The 20,901-nt window shown below is 46.1% G+C and overlaps 1 protein-coding gene across 2 annotated transcripts in view; it reads right to left on the bottom strand.

The window, feature by feature from the left end:
* Positions 1 to 20,901, bottom strand: part of BRD7 (bromodomain containing 7) — a 101,924-nt gene that overhangs the window by 11,904 nt on the left and 69,119 nt on the right. For both annotated transcript variants that reach the window (XM_029608519.1, XM_029608518.1), the window contains exons 10-13: positions 16,984 to 17,091; positions 16,245 to 16,380; positions 11,626 to 11,764; positions 210 to 318 (exon numbers count right to left, since the gene is read on the bottom strand). In XM_029608519.1, coding sequence (XP_029464379.1) covers positions 210 to 318; positions 11,626 to 11,764; positions 16,245 to 16,380; positions 16,984 to 17,091 — 492 coding nt within the window. The remainder of the gene's footprint in view (positions 1 to 209; positions 319 to 11,625; positions 11,765 to 16,244; positions 16,381 to 16,983; positions 17,092 to 20,901) is intronic.

The raw sequence follows: 20,901 nt of genomic DNA on the forward strand, positions 1-20,901 counted from the left end.
AGAGTATGAGCCGTAAGTATTTATTTTCCATAGTCTTGCTATGGAAGCACAGTTAGTTGAGAGGCTAAGCAGATTTCTGAAAAAAAATCACATAGATAATTAAGATAAAATACAAGCATGGGCCTCCAGTTCTGAGCCCAGACTGGACAAGGCTGCAAGCCAAAAAGAGGTATTTTGGTAAAACCCTCCCCAAAGTGTCATTTTCTTACCCTGGGAGTCAAACGTTTCTTCTTGAATTCCTAAATAGGTCACGGCTCTCAGTGATGCAAACCTGTCCTGACTCGGGTCAAGCCTGCTTAAAACCTCTGTTTCAGTAACCTGGGTTGGGAAGAGGTATATTTAAAAAAAAAAAAAAAAATTCAAAGAATTAAAACAATTTTGAAGCATGACAAAAATGAATAAACAATGAAATGCTGCAGAATGGCTTCATTTTCAAAAGTGGTGAATACAAGGCCTGACAACAGCTAAAACCGTACCATCACCCTGTTCGATGTAAGACAGTTTTATAAACTTGGGTGAATTCGTCTCACTGTGGTCTCATATAAGGTTACCATCATCAATGCTGGTGTACGCAGACACTAATAGCGCCATTTATCATTTTACCATAGGGACTTAATGCACGCAATAATTATCGCAACATGTTAATATGCAAATTAGGCATTCGTTATTCATGTGGGAGGAGTTAGGGTGGAGTTTATGATAATGTTTGGCAGTTAATGCATGCGATAATGTTTTGCTGGAAATAATTACACCTATTTCTCCCGTGTTGTGGCCACGATAGGAGCGGAAACGCTGTTACTGCATTTTGCGGTTCAGGGATATGAGAGAGAGTGGGGTCACTTTGCTATTATTTATAGCACTATAATAGGGTGGACTTAAATCTCGGGGTGGGGAAGGCTTGGGGAGCAGTTTTAGATACACCGTCTCTGGTACAAACAGCACAGTAGATCACCTGTGATGATTGGGTATTATTTGGAGCACTGAGAGTTGAAAGAAAAGTAGATTTGTAAACTATACCCTCTACCTGGCCCCCTTTTTCTAACGCGGGCGTTGGGTTTGCCATAAATATAGCAAAATGATAAATCTAGGCCTAAGATTTGTTTGCACCTACACTTTCACCCACACGGCAGGGGTTGACCTCCCACTTAGTCCACTACTTAAAACTGAATCGCCATGAAAGCGTTTTGAATTTCCATGAATTAATGTAGCCTGTGCCCTTGTGTCCACTAGGGTGAAAGTTCTCTGAATATTATCCCTACCCCAGAAAAGTTTCAGCAGGACATGTGATCTCTGATCAGTTTTGGATATTTGCACAAGGGTTTGGCTTGACTGTCAATCCCGGGGAGTTGCTGTTTTCCAATCCAATTCTGAGGGTGGGGCAGAAGTTTAGATACAGAGCTGATTTATCTAGAGATGATACGGGGGGGGGGGGGGGCTACCTTTTCTGGCCTGCCTCCTTCCTTTGGTAAAAGTCCCACAGCACCTTAGAGGGTACTCCTGCTTCCCAAAGTGCATTCCATAATTCTTTTCTATTCCTCTCTAACATTTGTCTGCTTTAATTGTTCGGACTCCCCTAGCTGCTGAAAATCCTTAACCGCCCTCTCCACAGTGGGCCCATGTGCCATGGAGAGTAGGGCAGAACGACGTCCTTGCAGATAACCGGTGCAGTCCGGATTAACTGGGTGCGCGTGGATAGGGTGAAAAGGATAACAAACAGAAACTCAAAACATGGTTATTCTTAAAAGCCTTTACATAAAATACCCAACCTCATATCCAACAAATCCCCACATGCTTTTACCTGAGACTAATCTTTTTGTAAATATGCCTTATCCTTCTGAGTTACCTAAGACACTCCTTTTATCTCCTTTTAAATTTGACGCCTAGTTATATATTGTACTTCATGCATTTACTCTATGTATTAATCTAATGTAAATATCTTTTTCCTTCAAATTCAGTTTCCCCCAGACACCCCCTCCCTGCTTGCATTGCCATGTATCAACTTTTCCTTCGCTCTTTCTCAGCGTTGTTAGAAACTTAGCGTTGTTATAATATCCTAATGGTCTTTTCTTAAGTTGAACATAAATTGTAAAGCACTGCTGCTAATTGCTACCTGTTCTAGCGCTGCTGCTAAAATTTTGTTAAATGTGAACCGACATGATGTTACTAAACGAATGGCGGTATATAAAGAACCTCAAATAAATAAATAAATAAATAAAGATGGTTAACAAACAGAAATAGTTATTAAAGCAGCAATGCTAGCATCATTTTAATTTTTTTACTCCACAGTCAAAAGAAAACATGACCAACATCCCTCTCTTCAGTTCAGATCTGTAGCTCATGATGGGGCAAACATTAGTGTTTCTTTTTAATATTTCTTCTTATTTAGTCTCTCCTACCATGAATAATCTAAGCAATTTAGGATGCTGCTCAGTTGATCCTCATCAAATTTCTTTTTATCAATCACACTGATTATATGTAAAGTATGAACATAGCACAGGGAGGAAAATCTGAAAAATGAGGGTGTGGCCATTTTAAAAGATTAATATGTTCACGAGTCCCCCCCCCAAAAAAAACAAACAAAACCCCAAACAATCCATAAGAAGCAAACTAGAACAAACAAGAAAACAGACCTAGGCCTAACATCAAAATAGGAAGCAATACAGCCAGGAAATAAGCAAGATGACTTTTGATTAGGCCGATGAACTTTTTTGGTTGGGAGGAGTACCCGGGGAGGGCAGTGATCAGGGCTCTTAGACAATGTTGGGAGCCCTATGGGAGCTCTAAGCTGCCAGCAGGGCCCAACTCGTTCAGAGTTCCTTCAGCTGCCAAGTTGAAACCACAGCTCTGTTGCAGCCACTGGTAGCCTAAGTTCCTGCTAAGGGCAGCTTGGAACCGGCCCCCCTTCTATTGGGTTCAGAGCGCTGTCACATAATAACCCCACCAATCCTCAGTCTTGCTTTATGATCAATCTAGCTATGATGACAGCTTTCATTTTCAGTTGAAGTCCCCTGCTTACATGTGGAAATGAGATCCGTGCAGTTTCTAAAGCTCCTGGACATTAACATCGTTGAAGAATTTCATATAGAGGCTCAGTAAAAGCTGCCACAACATGCAAAGAATCCAGTTTTTTTTCAGGAATACATGGCTACTAAAATGCTGTACTTCCATTTTGTTTTTTTTAAAGTATGCATAAACCTACACCATCCATGGCAGGTCTACATTAATTGGTACTGGCCACTGGCCGCCACAGGACCACAAAACCCCCTTTTCTATAGTCACAGGCTTTATTATTTTGACAGTCGTTGCTAGAATGAAGCGGAGTGCTAGGCAGCCGATGAGGTATTTGTACAGCTGCAATGCTTTTTTTCCCTCCCAAAATTATTATTACAGCTGCTGAAACAGGTAGCGAGAGACTGAACACTCTCATTGAGGATTGAGTAAGCATTTCAGAAAACTACTGCCACATTATGGGTGTCCGCCTCTCGTGCTGGCCATAATCTTACAGCACAGGTCTGTGGAGCAGGGAGTAGGAAAAACATGCAGTAATACTACAGCATGGCTCCACTAAGCTGCTTACTGCAAATTACAGCCACATCAAAACAGAACAGCTAGTTAGAAATGTGGATCTGGGAAACGTAGAGAAATTGGAGGGGAGAGTGGGGGAGAACCCTGTCTACAATTGTGTGCTGCTTTAAAAGTATGAGTTTTATGAAAAAAAGTATGTTTTGATTGAGAAATTTAATAAACTATTTCCAGCTTTGGTGTATCTGGCTCGATTTTTAGGTTCAGCATCAATTTTGCTCTGCCATTCTCCCATTTTCTTTGTTCCCCACTCTCTGGTGTCCTTTTTTTTTCTCTTTGTTTTCCTCTATTTATTTTTGGATTTATAATCTCCCTCTCCCAGACTAGCCCAGTTCTCTTTCCTTCAGCAGTGGATATTTTAATACCTCCTCTTCCTGTTCTGTCTGCTTTTCTCGCCACACCCATCTACATTATTTCCTTGGATTTCTTCCCCTCTGCATAGATAGGAAAATTGGTTCTTACCTGCTAATTTCCGTTCCTGTAATACCACAGATCAGTCCAGACCAGTGGGTTGTGCATCCCTACCAGCAGATGGAGACAGAGAACAAACACTTTGGGCACTGCTACATAACCGAGAGTGCAACCTGCAGTGCCTCAGTATTGGCCTGTACCCAAGCCCAAACAACTAACCTTACTAAAGGGCGAAGGGGGTTGGAACCCAAAAACACAACAGCTAACCCCTTGCCCGTAACGGAGAAAACAAAAAACCACTAGACCACCTCGGAACCTGCTCCTGCAAGAGCATCTGCAATAGAACAAATTTCTTTCTTCCGGAAAAATATCACCTCTCAAGGCAGTCTTTCGGAATCTGAAATGGGCGTGGGCCTCTGGACTGATCTGTGGTATTATAGGAAAGAAAATTAGCAGGTAAGAACCACTTTTCCTTTCCTGAACATACCCAGATCAGTCCAGACCAGTGGGATGTACCCCAGCCACCCTACACTGGGCGGGAATCTGAAAGACCCGCGCTCAGAACACTCTCACCGAAGGACAATTCATCTTGCGCCCTAACATCCAAACGATAATGTTTGGTGAAAGTGTGAAGGGAGGACCAAACCGCCGCCCTGCAGATTTCCTGTGCGACAGAAGCTGACACTCAGCCTAGGAGGTAGCCTGGGCAGAGCAGATAGTCTCCTTAATCCAGCGCGAAAGAGTCACCTTAGAAGTCTTGTCACCTTTCTTAGGTCCACCGAACAAGAGAAACAGATGGTCTGACCGCCTGAAGTCATTGGTAACCTCCAAATAGCGCAAAAGAGTGCGACGCACATCCAAAAGATGACGCTCCTTCTCCTGAGGGGAATCCCTGGACCACTGCGGGAATCCTGGCAGATCCACTGCCTGATTGACATGAAAGGCAGACACCACTTTGGGAACAAAAGAAGGAACCGTGCGCAGCGAAACTCTATCATTGTAAATCCTGAGGAAGTGATCCAGACACGACAAAGCCTGCAACTCTGAAAACCATCAACAAATGGCTACCAGGAAAACGGTCTTCAAGGTCAAATCCTTAATTAGAGCCCTGCGTAAAGGCTCAAAGGGGGCTCGGCAAAGCACACGAAGCACCAGGTTGAAGCTCCAATCTGGACATAACGGGCGGACGTAAATGTTTGACTCCCTTGAGGAACCGTGAAATATCTGGGTGAACTGCCAGCGACAGACTGTGAAACCTGCCCCCTTAAGGCACCTAAGGCCGCTACCTGGACCCGAAGGGAATTGAAAACCAAACCATTAGCCAACCCCTGTTGAAGAAAATCCAACACCTGGGGAATCTCCGTTGACAAAGGATCCAAAGAGCACTGGAGGCACCATGCCTCAAACAGCTTCCAGACCTTAACATAGGCCATAGAAGTAGACGGTCGACGCGCCTGAAGAAGAGTGGAAATGACCTGCTCTGAATATCCCCTCAATTGCAACCGTCGCCTCTCAAAAGCCAAGCCACAAGAGAGAGAAGTGATCCTCCCAATCCGAAAATATGGGCCCATGACGGAGTAGGTGTGGAAGATGAGCCAGCTGCAGGGGACCTTCCTGCACTATTCAAACCAGGTCCGCGAACCATGGATGAAGCAGCCACTCCAGATATCTCTCTATGCGACGGAGAAGCCGACCGATGAGAGGCCACGGGGGAAAGGCATAGAGAAGGATGCCCGTGGGCCAAGGTCACACTAGGATGTCTAATCCTACCGAGCCCACTTCTTGACGACGACTGAAAAAGCATTCTGCTTCGCATTGGCCCGAGTTGCCATCAGATCCAACTGAGGCATGCCCCACCTGGCGCAAATGAGGTTCCAAACTTCGGGAGCTATCTCCCACTCCCCCGGGTCGAGCTGTTGCCTGCTGAGGAAGTCCGCCTGAACATTTTACGCCCCTGCAACATGGTGATTCCTTAGAGATGGCGCTTTGCCCAAACGAACAAAAGCCTTGCTTCCAGCACCACCGCAAGACTCCGTGTCCCGCCTTGCTGGTTGATGTAAGCTACCGTCGTCGCGTTGTCTGAGAACACTCGATCCATTCTGTTCTCGACTAGGGGCAGAAATGCTCACAGGGCCAGTCGGACCGGCCTCGTCTCGAGGCGTTTGATGGACCAGGAGCTTTCCATTGGGGACCAAAGACCTTGAGCGGATTTGTTTAGGCAAACTGCTCCCCAGCCTGACAGTCTGTGGAGATACCCACTCAAGTCGGTGGATCCAAATCCACTCCCTGAACCAGGTTGCTGCGTAAAAGCCACCTCGACAAGCTGACTCTGGAAGCAGAGGCAATGGTACATGGAATTGTTCAGACACCGGGCTCCACCTCGACAACAGCGCATGCTGCAATGGCGGCAAATGAGTGAACGCCAACGGGACCAAATCCAAGGTGGAGGCCCAGGACTTATAAGTGATGCGAAACCATCAGATCCTTCCTCTGAAGGAGGGCATTGACCTGATCTTGCAACCTCATTACACGGTCCGATGCTAGAGAAACCTTGTCTTAGAAGGTATTGAAAAGCGCTCCCAAGTAATCCAGCGACTGAGTGGGCTCTAAGTGACTCTTCTCGACATTTATAACCCAGCCGAGCGACTGCAAGGTGAGCATCACTCTCTGGACCGATCTCTCACAGTCCTCCCGTGACTTCGCTTGAATCAGCCAATCATCTAGATATGGGTGAACTAGGACTCCCTCTTTGCGCAGGAATGCCGCCACGACCACCATGACCTTGGTGAAGATACATGGAGTCGTTGCCAGGCCGAAAGGAAGAGCTTGAAACTGGAAATATTAACCCAGCACCTTGAATCGGAGATACCGTTGGTGATCTTGGCGGATCGGGATGTAAAGATATGCCTTGGTGAGGACTAAGGACATGAGAAACTCCCCCTTGCGCACAGCAGCCACCACTGTCCTCAAGGTCTCCATGCGAAAACGGGGGACTCGCAGACACCAGATCACCTTCTGCAAATGCAGAATGGGACGCAAGGTGCCCTCTTTCTTGGGAACCACAAAGTACACTGAATACCGTCCCTTGCCCTGTTCCGCAAGGGAACTGGAACAATGGCCCTGAGATCGAGAAGCTGTTGTAGGGTCTCCTGTACTGCCTCGCGTTTAGCCCACGAAGCAACGCGAGACTCCACAAAGGCTTCCTGCACCGGGCGCGAAAATTTAAGAGCGTAAGCGTCCTGGACCACTTCCAAGACCCATCGGTATGAGGTAATCCTTTCCCACTCCACGTAAAAGCTTGACAATCTGCCTCCAACAGCTTCTTCAATGGAATGGGTGCCCCTGGCTTCATTGGGAGAGTTTTCCCACGTCCAGCACTCTGGCCCGTGGACTCCCTGCCTGGGCGACGACCTCCACGAAAGGACTGCTGATGTCCCGAGGCCGGCCTGGACCCCGAAGGAGCTGAAGATCTACCAGTACGAAATCTGCGAGAGTCCTGAAAATAAGCTCGAGGGGGAAAAACCTTCCCAGACTGTTTCCTATCCTCCGGAAGCCAGTTGCCTTTGGACTCCCCAAGTAATTTTACCAATTGGTCCAGGTCTGCCCCGAAGAGAAACTTGTCCTTAAAGAAGAGGTTACAGAGTTGAGACTTGGAAGACAAATCTGCTGACCAATTCCGCAACCAGAGGAGTCTATGAACCATGACAGCGGAAACCATACTATGCGCCGAGGTCCGAACCAAGTCATACAAAGCGACTGCGACATAGGCAACACCTGCTTGAAATCGTGCGGCCTGCAAGGGCCCCCCACCGCCAGCACTCAGAGCCGTGGACGCCTCCTGGACCCAACAAAGGCAGGTTCAGGGCGGAGACCTCGAAGACTTGCTTAAGCTGAATCTCCAGCTTGCGGTCCTGTATGTCCTTCATCGCAGCAGCCCCGGCCACAGGAATGGTGGTTTTCTTAGTCACGGCAGACACCGCCGCGTCCACCTTCGGAAACTTAAGAAGATCCAAAACATCTTGTGATAGGGGGTAAAGTTTCGCCATGGCTCTTCCTACTTTCAAACCAGCATCTGGTGAGTCCCACTCCCAGGTCACCAGCTAGAAGACCTTCTTTGGCAACAAGAAGGAAGTTGTCGGTCCCTGAATCCCATCCAGGACCGGGTTAACTCCTTCGCTGTTGAACTCTTCCTACAACACCTTGATTCCCAGGACCTCCAAGATCTGGGGAATTAGAGGCCAGAGCTCCTCATGCTTAAATAAGTGCACCATGCTGGGATCATTGCCCTCCGAGGGTGGCAGCTCATCTGGGTCCAGGTCGTCCTGGTACCCATTGCCCATATCATGGGTGTGTCCCGAATCCTGATCTACTCCGGAGAACGTGGAATCTCCGAACGGGGCCGGCAACCTATCCTTGACTCAGGCCCCCTGTTGAACCCCTGAAGGTTGCTGAAGGTCCGGGGGCCCCTTGGATACCTGTTTAGGTGGAGGCTCCGACAAAAAATCCGGCCATGCTGCTCTCTTCAGGATCACCTGTTTCCTAGCCAGGAACGCCTGGTGCAGCAGCAGCAGCACAAACTCAGGACAGAACTCCCCCGAGTCGTCACCCCCCTCAGCTTGGGGGGTCCAGTGGCACAGAGCCAACCCCAAAAGAGCAAACCTGCTCAACAGGAGGTGGAATGGGAGGGGATTCTTCCTCCCGCAACCTTTCCTCCTCTGCTGAGGGAGGCATTGGCCCTGAGGAACGAAGCCCTGGCCTGCCAGACCTCTCCCCCGATGACGTTCCCTCCTACCCCAAAGTACAGGCTGTACAGAGGGAAAAAGAATCCAGGGCATGTGTTGCCACGCCACACGTGCAGCAGGTCGGTGTTTTTACTCGGGGCGCTATGAGCCGGCCCGCGCAGCCATGCGGTCGTCGGCAAAAGGGAAAATTTCTGGTCGGAGAGCTCCGTGAGACAGCCGGAGCGAAAAATAAGCAACTCCGCATGGGCACGAAAATGCCCTCAGAATGGCCGAGCTCCGGGACGTTGACAAAATCAGAGGGGGCCCAACTCCCTCATCTCCAACTGGAGTGCCAGAAAAAAAACGGCCCGGTCCGTCCTCAAATCAGACTCCTCTTACCTTGAGCAGATCTGGTTTCCTGTTACTTTTCTTTTCTTTCAAACTATACTCAGTTGACCAAGGAGTCTGAAGAAGACCAGAGGAAAGGAAACCCTCTTCAGTGGTCGAGGGAACCAGGAGCCCCTGGATATCGAACACACTGGACCATTGCGGGCGAAGCTCAGACAGGAGTGTCCAACCCCCCCAGACGCCCAGCTTCTACTGAGGGATGGCCCACGAAGGTGCCTAACACCTCAGAAAGCAAATTAGCTTTCTCCTTTTTTTTTTTTTTTTTAGCAACTAACAGACTGCAGGAGAGCACCTCTACCATCTGCTGGAGTCAGAGAAATACTGAGGGACTGCAGGTGGCACTCTCGGTTATGTAGCAGTGCCCAAAGGTTTTGTTCTCTCTCCATCTGCTGGTAGGAATGGACAACCCACTGGACTGGACTGAACTGGGTATGTTAAGGAACCAGAATTTCCCCTTCTACCTTATCCCCCTCTTCTACCTTATCCCCCCCGCCCAATCCTCTCCTCCTCTTCCTCCATTATGGGTCCTTTCTCCCTTTCCCTCCACCTCAAGTCCTTGTTCCCCATCCACCACCCCTCCCTATCCCAGGGTCTAGTCTTCATCTCCCCCTCAGGTATGCTCTTTCTCCCTCAGTCACTAGTTCTCCCTCCTTCTCTCTACCCCACCCTTCATTCTGAATCCTCTTTCCCTTCTGTCCCTTCTCTTTCAGCCCCCTATTCCAGGTTTGGTCTCCCCTCTGCTACAACCCCAGTACTTTCAAGCCCTACACTTCTGGCCCAGCAGCAGTAACTGAGTCTACCCTGACTTAGCACTGCTAATCCATACCTGTAAAACATGGGGGGAGGGGGGGGGCGTGAGAGAGAGAGGGCATAATGAAGAGACTGCCCATGCATCAACAACTTTATTTGGCAGATTTATAAACCACCTCCCGAGCCTTCCTCCAGGGAGGAAGACTCAGAACCAATGTCAGGAAGTATTTCTTCACGGAGAGGGTGGTGGATGCCTGGCATGACCTTCCGGAGTTAGGCTCTTTTATCAAGATATATGTGCGAATAAATAACTTTCACCTAAGGCAATTGGTCTGTCTAATTTTCTATTTGCCTTCTGTTGAAGCGGACCAGTCTAAGTTGGTTCAATCGGACATTCTAAGAAGCTGGAAAACTTAGAAAACTCACTAAGAAGTCTGAATTTGAGAGTCTTGAATTTCCTCTATTTGAAATTGGTCTCTCCTCGGGATTTATTCAGCAACTATCTTACACAAATCCTCAAATTTCCTAAAGAAGCGGTCCCAGCAATTACAAAAATGTATTAACTTCTGTCATCTTTAAATGCAGCTTCCAGTGATCAACTACAAGATGTTTCTTTAAATATTGCAGATATTTTAGAACTCTCTCAAGAAATGGATATACAGAAAAGAGGGACTTTGTTAATAACAATTGCATTTCCATCGGAAAGAAATTCAGTATTAAGATTTTTCTTTCAGAATCAAGCACAGCTGTTTCACGGTCAGAAGATCTGGATGTATCCAGACATAACGAGAATTACTCAAGAGCGACGAAAGAAGTTTCTTCAATTAAAGCAGAAGTTGTATTACTTGGTGCTAGATTCTGTTTGAAATACCAGTATAAATGCTTACTCAATTATCAAAATTCAAATTGTTTTTTGAGCCATTTCAACTATGCGTATTTTTGGACTCACTGTTTTCTGAGTGAGGTCCGGTAGTTAAAGTATAAGTAGGGGTTGTCTAGAAAGCAATTCTTTTTGTAAGATTTCCTTTGATTCTCGCTCTAGAGCCTTCCTTGGTCTCCTCCTTTTCCTTATCATATATGGTGATACTTTTATTGTCTTTATTTAATAATTTGGATTGATTCTTGTGATATGTAAGTTTTGTAGTAACAGTACCTCACTTTCTGGTACAAGTTTATGCTTGTATTTAAAGGAAAATTCAAATAAAAATAAAATTATGCGACCATTAAACACTTAGTTTTACAGGTGAGTTTGTTACTAAACATTTTAACCAGTGTCGGCTGGTGCGTTTGTTATAATGTCACATTGCAGTTTATGTTCTACTCTAGGAGGACCACCTGATTGGGCCATCAGACAAAATACTGACAAAGTAACAGCTCCAAGGATGTAAGGGTACAAACAATAAAACAGTTCTACTGTGTAAAAGTTTAGTTTTATGTCTCTGTTACAATCACAATTGTAGACAGAAGAGCTGTCCTATAGAAAAAAAAAATTGCTTTCACAATTAAGTCTTTTGAGGAAAGGACTGCTCCTGTAACATCTCATGGCAAGCAGCTGTATTTTTGTTGGCTTCTGCAGGCCATATTTGCTACACTCGGAGGCTTGCAATTCCACCACTGCAACACTGCCAAAATCAGCATTCAAGTAATTCTGAGCTCCTTTTTGCTGACAATCACGTGGACAAGGGAATGCACAATAAGACACTTTCAACCAAATTGTATTACTAGAGACTATTGTACCATCCCACGCCATTACCTTCCTGCTGCTTAAATCACATCTTATTGGCTCAAGTTCGTGAAGAGTTCTGGAGTGGCTGCCATTGGTCAACGCATCCAGCAAGCTATCTGCTATGCCATATGGGTGGTCCTGAGACTTTGCCACAAATTCTTGGATACTAAAAGAGAGCCAGAAAGCGAACTGAAATAAAAACTGGAATCTGCATGGACACACACACCCCTTCATTTAATCTTTTCTTGGAGTAAAACTACATTTTTATATTTTTTTTTTTACAACTGACTGCAGAGCTGCGAGACTGCATGGTTCCCAACCGAGATATGGTCTTAGTGCTAACTCACCTGTAACTGGTGTTCTTGGAAGACAGCAGTTCAGTCACACAAGTGGGTCACATGATACTACCTATTAGAATAAACTTTCCAGAACTTTCTGGATAAATCTAGCTCCCAAGGGGAAGGAGAAGGAAGTGTGCGACCGGTGAACTGCCGTCTTCAGATGACATTTGTTACAGGCAAGCAATGTTGCTTTCTTTGAAGGCAAGAAGTTTCACCAGTCACAAAAGCGGGACTTCATTAAAAACAGGGAGAACATGATATCAATCACCAATGGTCAAAAAATTGTGTTTGTTGGGAGAGCTCCCCTTAATGTTGTTTTGTTGTTTTCTTTAGCAGACACAATGGGGAAGACAAATGGAATTTAAAAAATGGGCTCTAGAGTGGAGGGAGTTAGGTTCATAAAGGTCATAAACGACTTCACTGTTTCAGGTACTTGTGTCTCATATAAGCGATCATTATCGCACCTTTCCCTTTCATTCAACAAGAAGTTCCACCCAGCAGCGGGTGAAGAGGAGGGCAGGTCTTGTCATGAGCAAAGGCGCTGAGGGAGAAGAAAGCGAATGGCAACATGAGGAAGAAGAGAGAAGGCAACAGGAAGGAGGGACACAGCTGCAATATGGAGGCAAGAAAGCAGTGGTTAAGTGGAGGGACAGTATGTACTTTTTCTTAAAAATGTTTCATAAACTAATTTCATGAATCTTCACGTTGTTTCCCATGAGAAAACACCAGGATAGCGCATTGAAGCACTTTCCTGAGAGGTGGTCAATACACATGGGCTAGAAGACTGTGGCTATATTATGTTAAGGGATGCTATGTAGACTCTCATCCAATTTGGACATTATATATTGTGCATTTTGCTTTCATAAAATGTAGAACTTATACTGGACTCGGGCTATAGGAAAATTGATTCTTACCTGCTAATTTTCGTTCCTATAGTATCACAGACCAGTCCAGAATCCTGGGTTTTGCCTCCCTGCCAGCAGATGGAGACAGAGAAAGTTTCAGTGACACTGTACATAACCCAGTGTGCAACCTGCAGTTCCTCAGTATTAACCTATACCCAAGCAAAGATGACAGCAACAACCATAAATTTCTAAGCAAGCTTCAAAGCAAACACGCCCCCCTCCAACGAGCCGGAAGAATGTGAAGTTGCCCAAAACTAATTTCCCAAATTTAACATAAGCGATCAGCATTGAACACCTCCAACAATGCAGCACTATATACAAAGCAACAGTACGAGTGACAGACTCGCCCCCCCATATATGGGCGAGTCTCTGGACTGATCTGTGGTATTACAGGAATGAAAATTAGTAGGTAAAACCAATTTTCCTTTACCCAGATCAGCCCAGACTCCTGGGATGTATCTAAGCTCCCCTTAACTCAGGTGGGACGTGAGAGTTCCGCTCGTAGAATACTCTGACTGAAGAACATGGAAGCTGGAGCCACGACATCCAAGCGATAATGCCTGGCAAAAGTGGGCATGTAGAGACATTTGAAGTAACTCAGCGCAGGAAGTCACCTGAGAATGTGTCAAGTGTGCCTCTAAACACCCCAGCAGCGGGCACCCTTTAGAAATCTAAGTCGTCTCAATCGCTTCCTTTAGCCACCGCACAACTGTAGTCTTAGACTACTTATTTTCCTTCTCTGGACCACTCCACAGTACATAGAGATGATACAATCTACTAAAAGGAAATGCGATCTATGGAAATCATGTGACCTTCGGATACCTCAATAACATATGCTTCCAATCTAAGCTCCCCCGCATGAGGTATAGATTAATCCAAATCAATAAAAACTGGAAGCTCTACTGTCTAACTAAGATGGAATGCCGAGACTACCTCTGGCAGAATAGAAGGCGCCATGCATAAAGATACCCCCAAATCAGACATTTGTAGGAAAGGGCCGTTTGATCTTCTTCTGCCGTCATTTCTATGTTTCTATATGTGACGTTGAAGATCTGGCGGACCTGCCAGAGCAAAAACATCTCGCCTCTCGAAAACGGGGGTCGAGAAGATTAAAGGCTTCCAAACCGCCTTCTTATCCTCCGGTAGCCTGTTGCCTCTGGTCTCTCCCAGAGACTTCATGAGCTGGTCGAGATGCTCCCCGAACAAAAGCTTGCCCTTAAAGGGAAAGTTAACAGCTGCGACTTGGACGAGAGATCCGCCAACCAATTGCGAAGCCACAACAGACATCTCGCCACCACCACCGAAACCATGCTATGCACTGTAGTCCGCATGAGGTCATATAAAGCATCAGCCACATACGCCACCCCCGCCTCAATTCAGGCTGCCTGGAGTGGCGACAGCATCCCTGCGGAAGCCTGTTCCTGAGGCTTCTGGATCCAACATAAACAGGTGCACTGCATCAGTCTGGCACAGACCGTCGCTCGGAACCCCAGAGCGGACACCTCAAAAACCCGTTTAAACTGTACTTCCAGTTTCCAATCCTGCCCGTCCTTCAGAGCAGCTGCCCCTGCGACCGGAATTGTGGTTTTCTTATTGACCACTGACACGGTGGCATCCACCTTCAGGATCTTGAGGGAATCCAAATCATCCGCAGCAATAGATAAAGCTTTGCCATCGCTCTCCCCACTTTCAAGCCGGAGTCCGGGAAGTCCCACTCCCAGCTGATCAGCTTCTGGATCTTCTTAGGAATTGGGAAGGTGCTGGGGGGTTTCTGTAGCCCGTCCACCAACGGATTAACCCCCACGTTATCCGATTCCTCCAGGGAGAGCTTAACCCCCAATTCCTCCAGCATCTGGGGGATAAGGGGTCTCAACTCCTCCCTCTTGAACAGGTGGGACCACGTGCGGGTCACCGCCCTCAGCTTTGGGCCCCTCAAAGGCCCCCTGATCATCCATAGGGTCATCTGGATCCTGGAGATGTCCCCCATCCGGGCCAGCATCCTGGTCCTCTGCCAGAAACAAGCCACCCTCATACTGAGGGTCATCCGACTCCTCCGAATCCCTGATATCTGAACCCAGGCGTGCTGAGTGGGGTTCCTGAGTCTGCCCCCACAATCCACTGGCTCTCAATGGGTCCCCTTCGGTCTCTTGGCGGAGTATGAAGGACTGTCCTTAACACGCCTCTTCCCGGCTTCCCTAGCCAGGAAAGGCTCATGGAGCAAAAAGACAAATTCGGGCCAGAAGCCCCTCTGGTCCCCTGAGGACCCTTCTGGGCTGTCAGGATATGGCCCAGACACCCCTGCCGTACGCTGCTGGACCGCAGGTGATAAAGAGGGGGGGGGTGGGGGAGTCTCCAGAGATCTGGGATTGAGTCCCCTTACCCAACTTCCCATCCACAGGGAAAAGACTACAGGCCTGAGACCCTCCCGCGGTCCTATCTATCCGTGAAGACCTCTGTTTCACCGGCTTGGCCGAAGCACTCTAAACCCCCCCCCCCCCCCGGTACTCCGTGGAGAGGGGGGGGTGAGATTGGCGGACCTGACTCCGCAGGCCTGGCAGGCCTCCACCAGCGGCCTAGCAGTCATCCTGGCTGAAAAATCTCAGAGCACTGGATTCGCGAGGGGGGAGGGGAGCATCATGGGGCCGCCGCGGAGCAGGAGCTAGAGGGCACAGCGCCACATAGCCCCCGCCGGCACGAGGCAGAAGCACTGACGCCGCGGGAAATGCACATGCGCGCTGCTGCAAACAACCCAAAGGAAGGGACACATTCTCCCAGCTGGGGACATCCTCCTGAGGTGGCAAAAGCCGATCCTCCCCCCTTGCACAGCCTGGATCCTCCGGGGCCTACGATCCCGCCGAGCAGGCCGCCTGACAGGCAGCTCAGACTCCTAGCTTCTTTTCTTTTTTTTTTTTTTTTAAAACCCCAGCAGCAAAGCCTCAGGAAAGAAAAGAAAACCCTGAATCCAAGGGGCAGGTGGAGGAGGACTTTAGGACCCACTGAGGGAACCAGTCCCCAGGCTATCAGTGGCCCCGGGGTCTCAGGCTGAAACTGCCAGGGTTATCCAACCACCTGTTCACCCGGCTCAACTTGAGGGATGGCCCTCAACAGGAACCTGGCACCTCGGGGAGCAGAATCTTCCAAACATCAGATCAGTCGAGACTGCAGGTGAACATCTGCTGGAAGCAGAGAAATACTGAGGGACTGCAGGTGGCACTCTCAGATATGTAGCAGTGCCCAAAGTTTTGTCCTTTGCCGCCATCTGCTGGTAGGGATGAATAAACCCACTTGTCTGGACTGATCTGGGTATGTTCAGGAAACATGATATGCATACTCTTATGTCAGAAATGTTTCAGAATAAACAAAAAACCCACTGAAATAGTGTTCTATAGCTGTGGATTACCTGGAATACCCCTGAAGAGTAGAATCCTCCCCATAAGTAGAGTAGATCAAATCAGAATCATCTTTGCTGATGTTTGCAAATGTTGAATCATAGACTGGAGCATAGGAACTAAATGGGCCATAATTCACGTAGACCACTATTAGGAAAGAAAGAATACAACCATAACTAGACCAGAAGCTCATTTTTGTTGAATACACATTTCTAAAGGGTATAAGTAAATTTCATGCATGCAGCTTGCTCTCTATTCACCAACTAACTCGTTGTTTGATCTGTGAGCAAGGAGGAGCCATGAAAGAAAATATCTAAAGGAGAGAAAGGAGTGTTCCAAGTGTTTCAGAGCAGGACTGATCTGATTGCAGCACCCGGGATCAAGAAAAAAGGAAAATGGAGGACTTTAAGAGACGCTGTTTACCCCGAGAGAAAGTACGTGTTTATAGGGAGAATGGGGAACTGCAGTATGGATGGATGGAAGGAAAACATTCATACTTTTACGTTATTCCATAGAAACTAACCAATATACAAGTGCAGGCATAAGGATATATTGTATCGCTTCCTCCCCAAACGGGTTACTTTCAGCACATGTGCAAGAATAAAATTAATGTTGTGTATTGTACTTGTACTGCAAATATCTTTACAAAAATAGTTCTAATAAGGTCTGAGGGTTGGGCATTTTTAACCCTAGTAAAAAAAAATAAAAAATGGACAGGCAGAGATGATGGAGCAGGAGTGTACCACCCACCTGGGGTAACTTTGTTCCTTTTGTCTTCCTTGAAGCCTTGTAACGTGTTTACGCCTGACTGAAGCCTTCCAGCAGCTGCACCCAACTTCGAAGGACAAAAACCTGACTCTGCAGCACAAAAACAGAGAATGCAAGGCGTGAAAAGGTCCGATCAATCTTAAATGCCCGCTTTTAAAGAACTAAGGAGAGATTCAGATTCTGCAATATGTTTCCTACAAAATCCCTACGTGCAAATGTTTACAAAAAGAACTGACTGCTGAATATAGCATGTAAACACTAAGAGGTCAATACTCACAACAGGGTCAGGTCTTAGACGGACAGACCTGGAGGTTTAAATATGTCCCTCCCCCGCTGTCCAGGTAAGATTTAGCTGGTTAAGTCTTTACTCAGCTAAAACTTGTGTGAGTAAAAAAAACCAAAACAAAACAACAGAAGGCATTCCATGGGCAGCACTGATATTCGGTTCTGCAGACAGAACCAAATATCAGTGCTGTCCATGATTAGAGCAAGTCTAACGTTATTCAAATACATGCACACAGATAACTTTACACAATGAATCAGAGGTCTCAAGGCACACTCTATGCCAAACTGTAATTTTATCATTAACAAACTCTGATATGACAATCATCACAAAGATTGTAATCTAGCATCCAGTGGACCTCTCCTATTAATACCCATTACCTAGATTATAATCTTTGTAATGATTGTTGTATCAGAGTTTGTTAATAATAAAATTACAGTTTGGCACAGAGTTTGCCTTGAGACCTCTGATTCGTTGTGTATTGTTCACTGAGTTTTCAGAGGATGTGCATGTAGTTGTTTACCTCACAGATAACTTTAGCCTTAATTGTTTATATTGAAATTATACAGCCAGCTAAGTGGCAAAAAAAAAAAAAAAAAAAAAAGAAAGAGATAACAAAAATACATGTGGGCCTGCAAAATATTTCCAACTGTCTGGCACAGTGCCTTATAACCCCCCCAAAGGAACATGGCATGGAAAATTAAGGAAAGAAGATTTTATTTATACCGGTATAATAATAATATAATTATAATAATAAGATAGAATACAATGTTAAATTAGGGTTTCCCAAACCTGGCATGATCACCCCAAAGCCAATTGGGTTTTCAGGATATTAAGAATGAATATGTTTGAGATAAATTTGCATATAAGAACATAAGAAATTGCCATGCTGGGTCAGACTAAGGGTCCATCAAGCCCAGCATCCTGTTTCCAACAGAGGCCAAAACCAGGCCACAAGAACCTGGCAATTACCCAAACACTAAGAAGATCCCATGCCACTGATGCAATCAATAGCAGTGGCTATTCCTCACGTATTCACTGGGCATATCCTGGATGGAGTAAGTGACCAGTTTCCACAGCAATATTAATTTTAACTCAATACAACTGAAACATTGCATTCAGTGCCAATGAGTCACGAAAATCAAATCAACCATGATCTCTCTGCTCACACTACATTGCCAGCTATCTTATACATCTCTTTTTTCACGTTTATTGGATGCACACACTATTCCAAAGGGTGACTACATAACATAGTAATGATGGCAGATAAAGACCAAATGGTCCATCCAGTCTGCCCAGCAATTTGTCTATGACAGTAAGTGCCACTCCGTGCAGGTTACCTCCAGGTAACTGCAGAAATGTTACACCAGCCCCTTTCTTCATTTCTAACCTCTAGCCTTTAGGAATCTGCAGTGTTTGCTCTGGGCCCTTTTGAATTCATTTACTGATCTCATCTTCATCACCTCTTCCAGGCATCCATCACCTTCTCCGTGAAGAAATACTTCCTGACGTGGTTCTCAGTCGTCCCCTTTGGAGTTTCATATCATAACCCCCTAGTTATACTGTTTCCTTTCCAACGGAAAAGTTTGGAAGTTCGTGCATCATTAATACCCAACAGGTATCTGAAGGTCTGTATCATATCTCCCTTGCACCTCCTCTCCTCCAGGTAATACATATTTAGATCTCCTCGTAGGTCTTCTGAAACACATTCCCCACCATTTTGGTCGCCTTCCTCTGGACTGTTTCCATCCTGTCTCTATTCTTTTTGAGATGTGGTCTCAGAACTGAACACAGTACTCCAGGTGAGGCCTCACCAGGGACTTGTGCAAGGGCATTATCACCTCCCTTTTCCTGCTGTTACTCCTCTCTCTGTGCAGCCCAGCATCTTTCTGGCTTTAGCTATCACCTTGTCACATTGCCAGACACAGTTACCCCGAGGTCCCTTTGCTGGTCCGTGCACAATAATCTTTCGCTCCCTATCACATACAAAGGTGAAATTTAAAACCAGTGTGCCGGTGCACACATGCGCATGTGTGTCAGCCCGCGCCCAGGGATGCAGCCATTTTATAACATGTGCACGATGTTATAACATAGGCTGGCCTCATTCACGTCCACCCAAATGTATTTATTTATATTCTGCTTTTCACGCTTTTTTTTTTCCAGTGCTTCCAAGCGGTTTACATTCAGGTACTGTAGGTATTTCCCTATCCCCAGAGGGCTTACAATCTAAGTTTGTAGCTGTTGGCGTGCACCTTGCACGCAAATGCCACTTCTACTGCCTCAGTGGGGGGATTTTAAAAGGGGCATGCACTGATGCCATTGCCACTAAAGCCAGTTTGTTCCCAGTTTGCTCAGTTAAGAGAGAGTTCTTCAAACCCCCCTAAATTTATTAGCCTTCCTTCTAACCAGTTTGCCCTGACATTAAAACCCTGCTGATCTGCCTAGTTTTCTTCATTTTGTCATTTACACGTCAGTCATAGTAGTCACGCAGCAGGGGACCTCAGCACGCGCACCGGGGCGTGCAAGTATTTATGCGCACATCTCAGGTACATGCCCCAAAATGCCCATGTCCCACCTAGGCCATGCCCATGCCCCTTTTTGAAAACTTGGGAGATATGTGCACTCCAGTGCATACACAAGTATCTCGGCAGCTTTTAAAATCCGCTCAGCTCACACAGCGCCAAAATTTTCGCGCATCCCCTGGGCCTAACTGATACGCACATGGGGCTTTTAAAATTCACCTTTTAGGGTATGTACCTACTCTAAATTTTCTGGACCAAAGAATTCATCTCACTTTACATTCTCCTCCCAATTATTGTCAACTTTATTACACTTTGAAGCACACATGAGAAAACTTATACAACCGTCAGAAAGAGAGCACATTCACCACTGCGTCATACACTTAGCATCAAACTACTCTACAAACTGGATTAATCTCAGTAACAGCCACATGCATCCATTACCTTGCTTACTTCTAAACTAAAAGCACTTTGCATTTAAGTCTATTAAGATTCAGGGTAGTCCAGGACTTGCTAAAACTATACAAAAACAAAACGAAACATTGAATATAAGCAAATTTACTAGTTCCACTGATAGTACACTAGGAGACAAGCGATGAAGGGGTCACCAAATCCTCTAGCAACTACTATACACAGTATATATGTTAGTAGGCCTCCCTTCTATACCTAACATTTCCAATGAGCTTCAGTACAAAACATTTTATAAATTTCCTTTATTGTATTTTAAACAATTATGGTTTTATTTTACAGTAATAAATAATTTGACTGTATAACTGCAAAGACCTTTCACTGAACATCTTTCAATGCACAAGTTAAGCACTTCTCAGACCTGAACTGTCCATGCACAGTGGCAATCCCTGGTTATTCAGTCAGATGCTACTTTTTACATACACTCTTATCAGTTTGAAGTTCTGCTAAACATAACAGCAGGAGTAACCTGAAGAAAATGTGACATTCTAGATAGCCTTGGTTCAATCCCCATGGATTTCATATGAAAAAAAAAAGGAAAATTGGTTCTTACCTGCTAATTTTCGTTCCTGTAGCACCACATATCAGTCCAGATTCCTAGGGTTTTGCCTCCCTGCCAGCAGGTGGAGA

The sequence above is a fragment of the Rhinatrema bivittatum genome, chromosome 7 (genome assembly GCF_901001135.1).
Source record: "Rhinatrema bivittatum chromosome 7, aRhiBiv1.1, whole genome shotgun sequence".
Taxonomy (NCBI): domain Eukaryota; kingdom Metazoa; phylum Chordata; class Amphibia; order Gymnophiona; family Rhinatrematidae; genus Rhinatrema; species Rhinatrema bivittatum.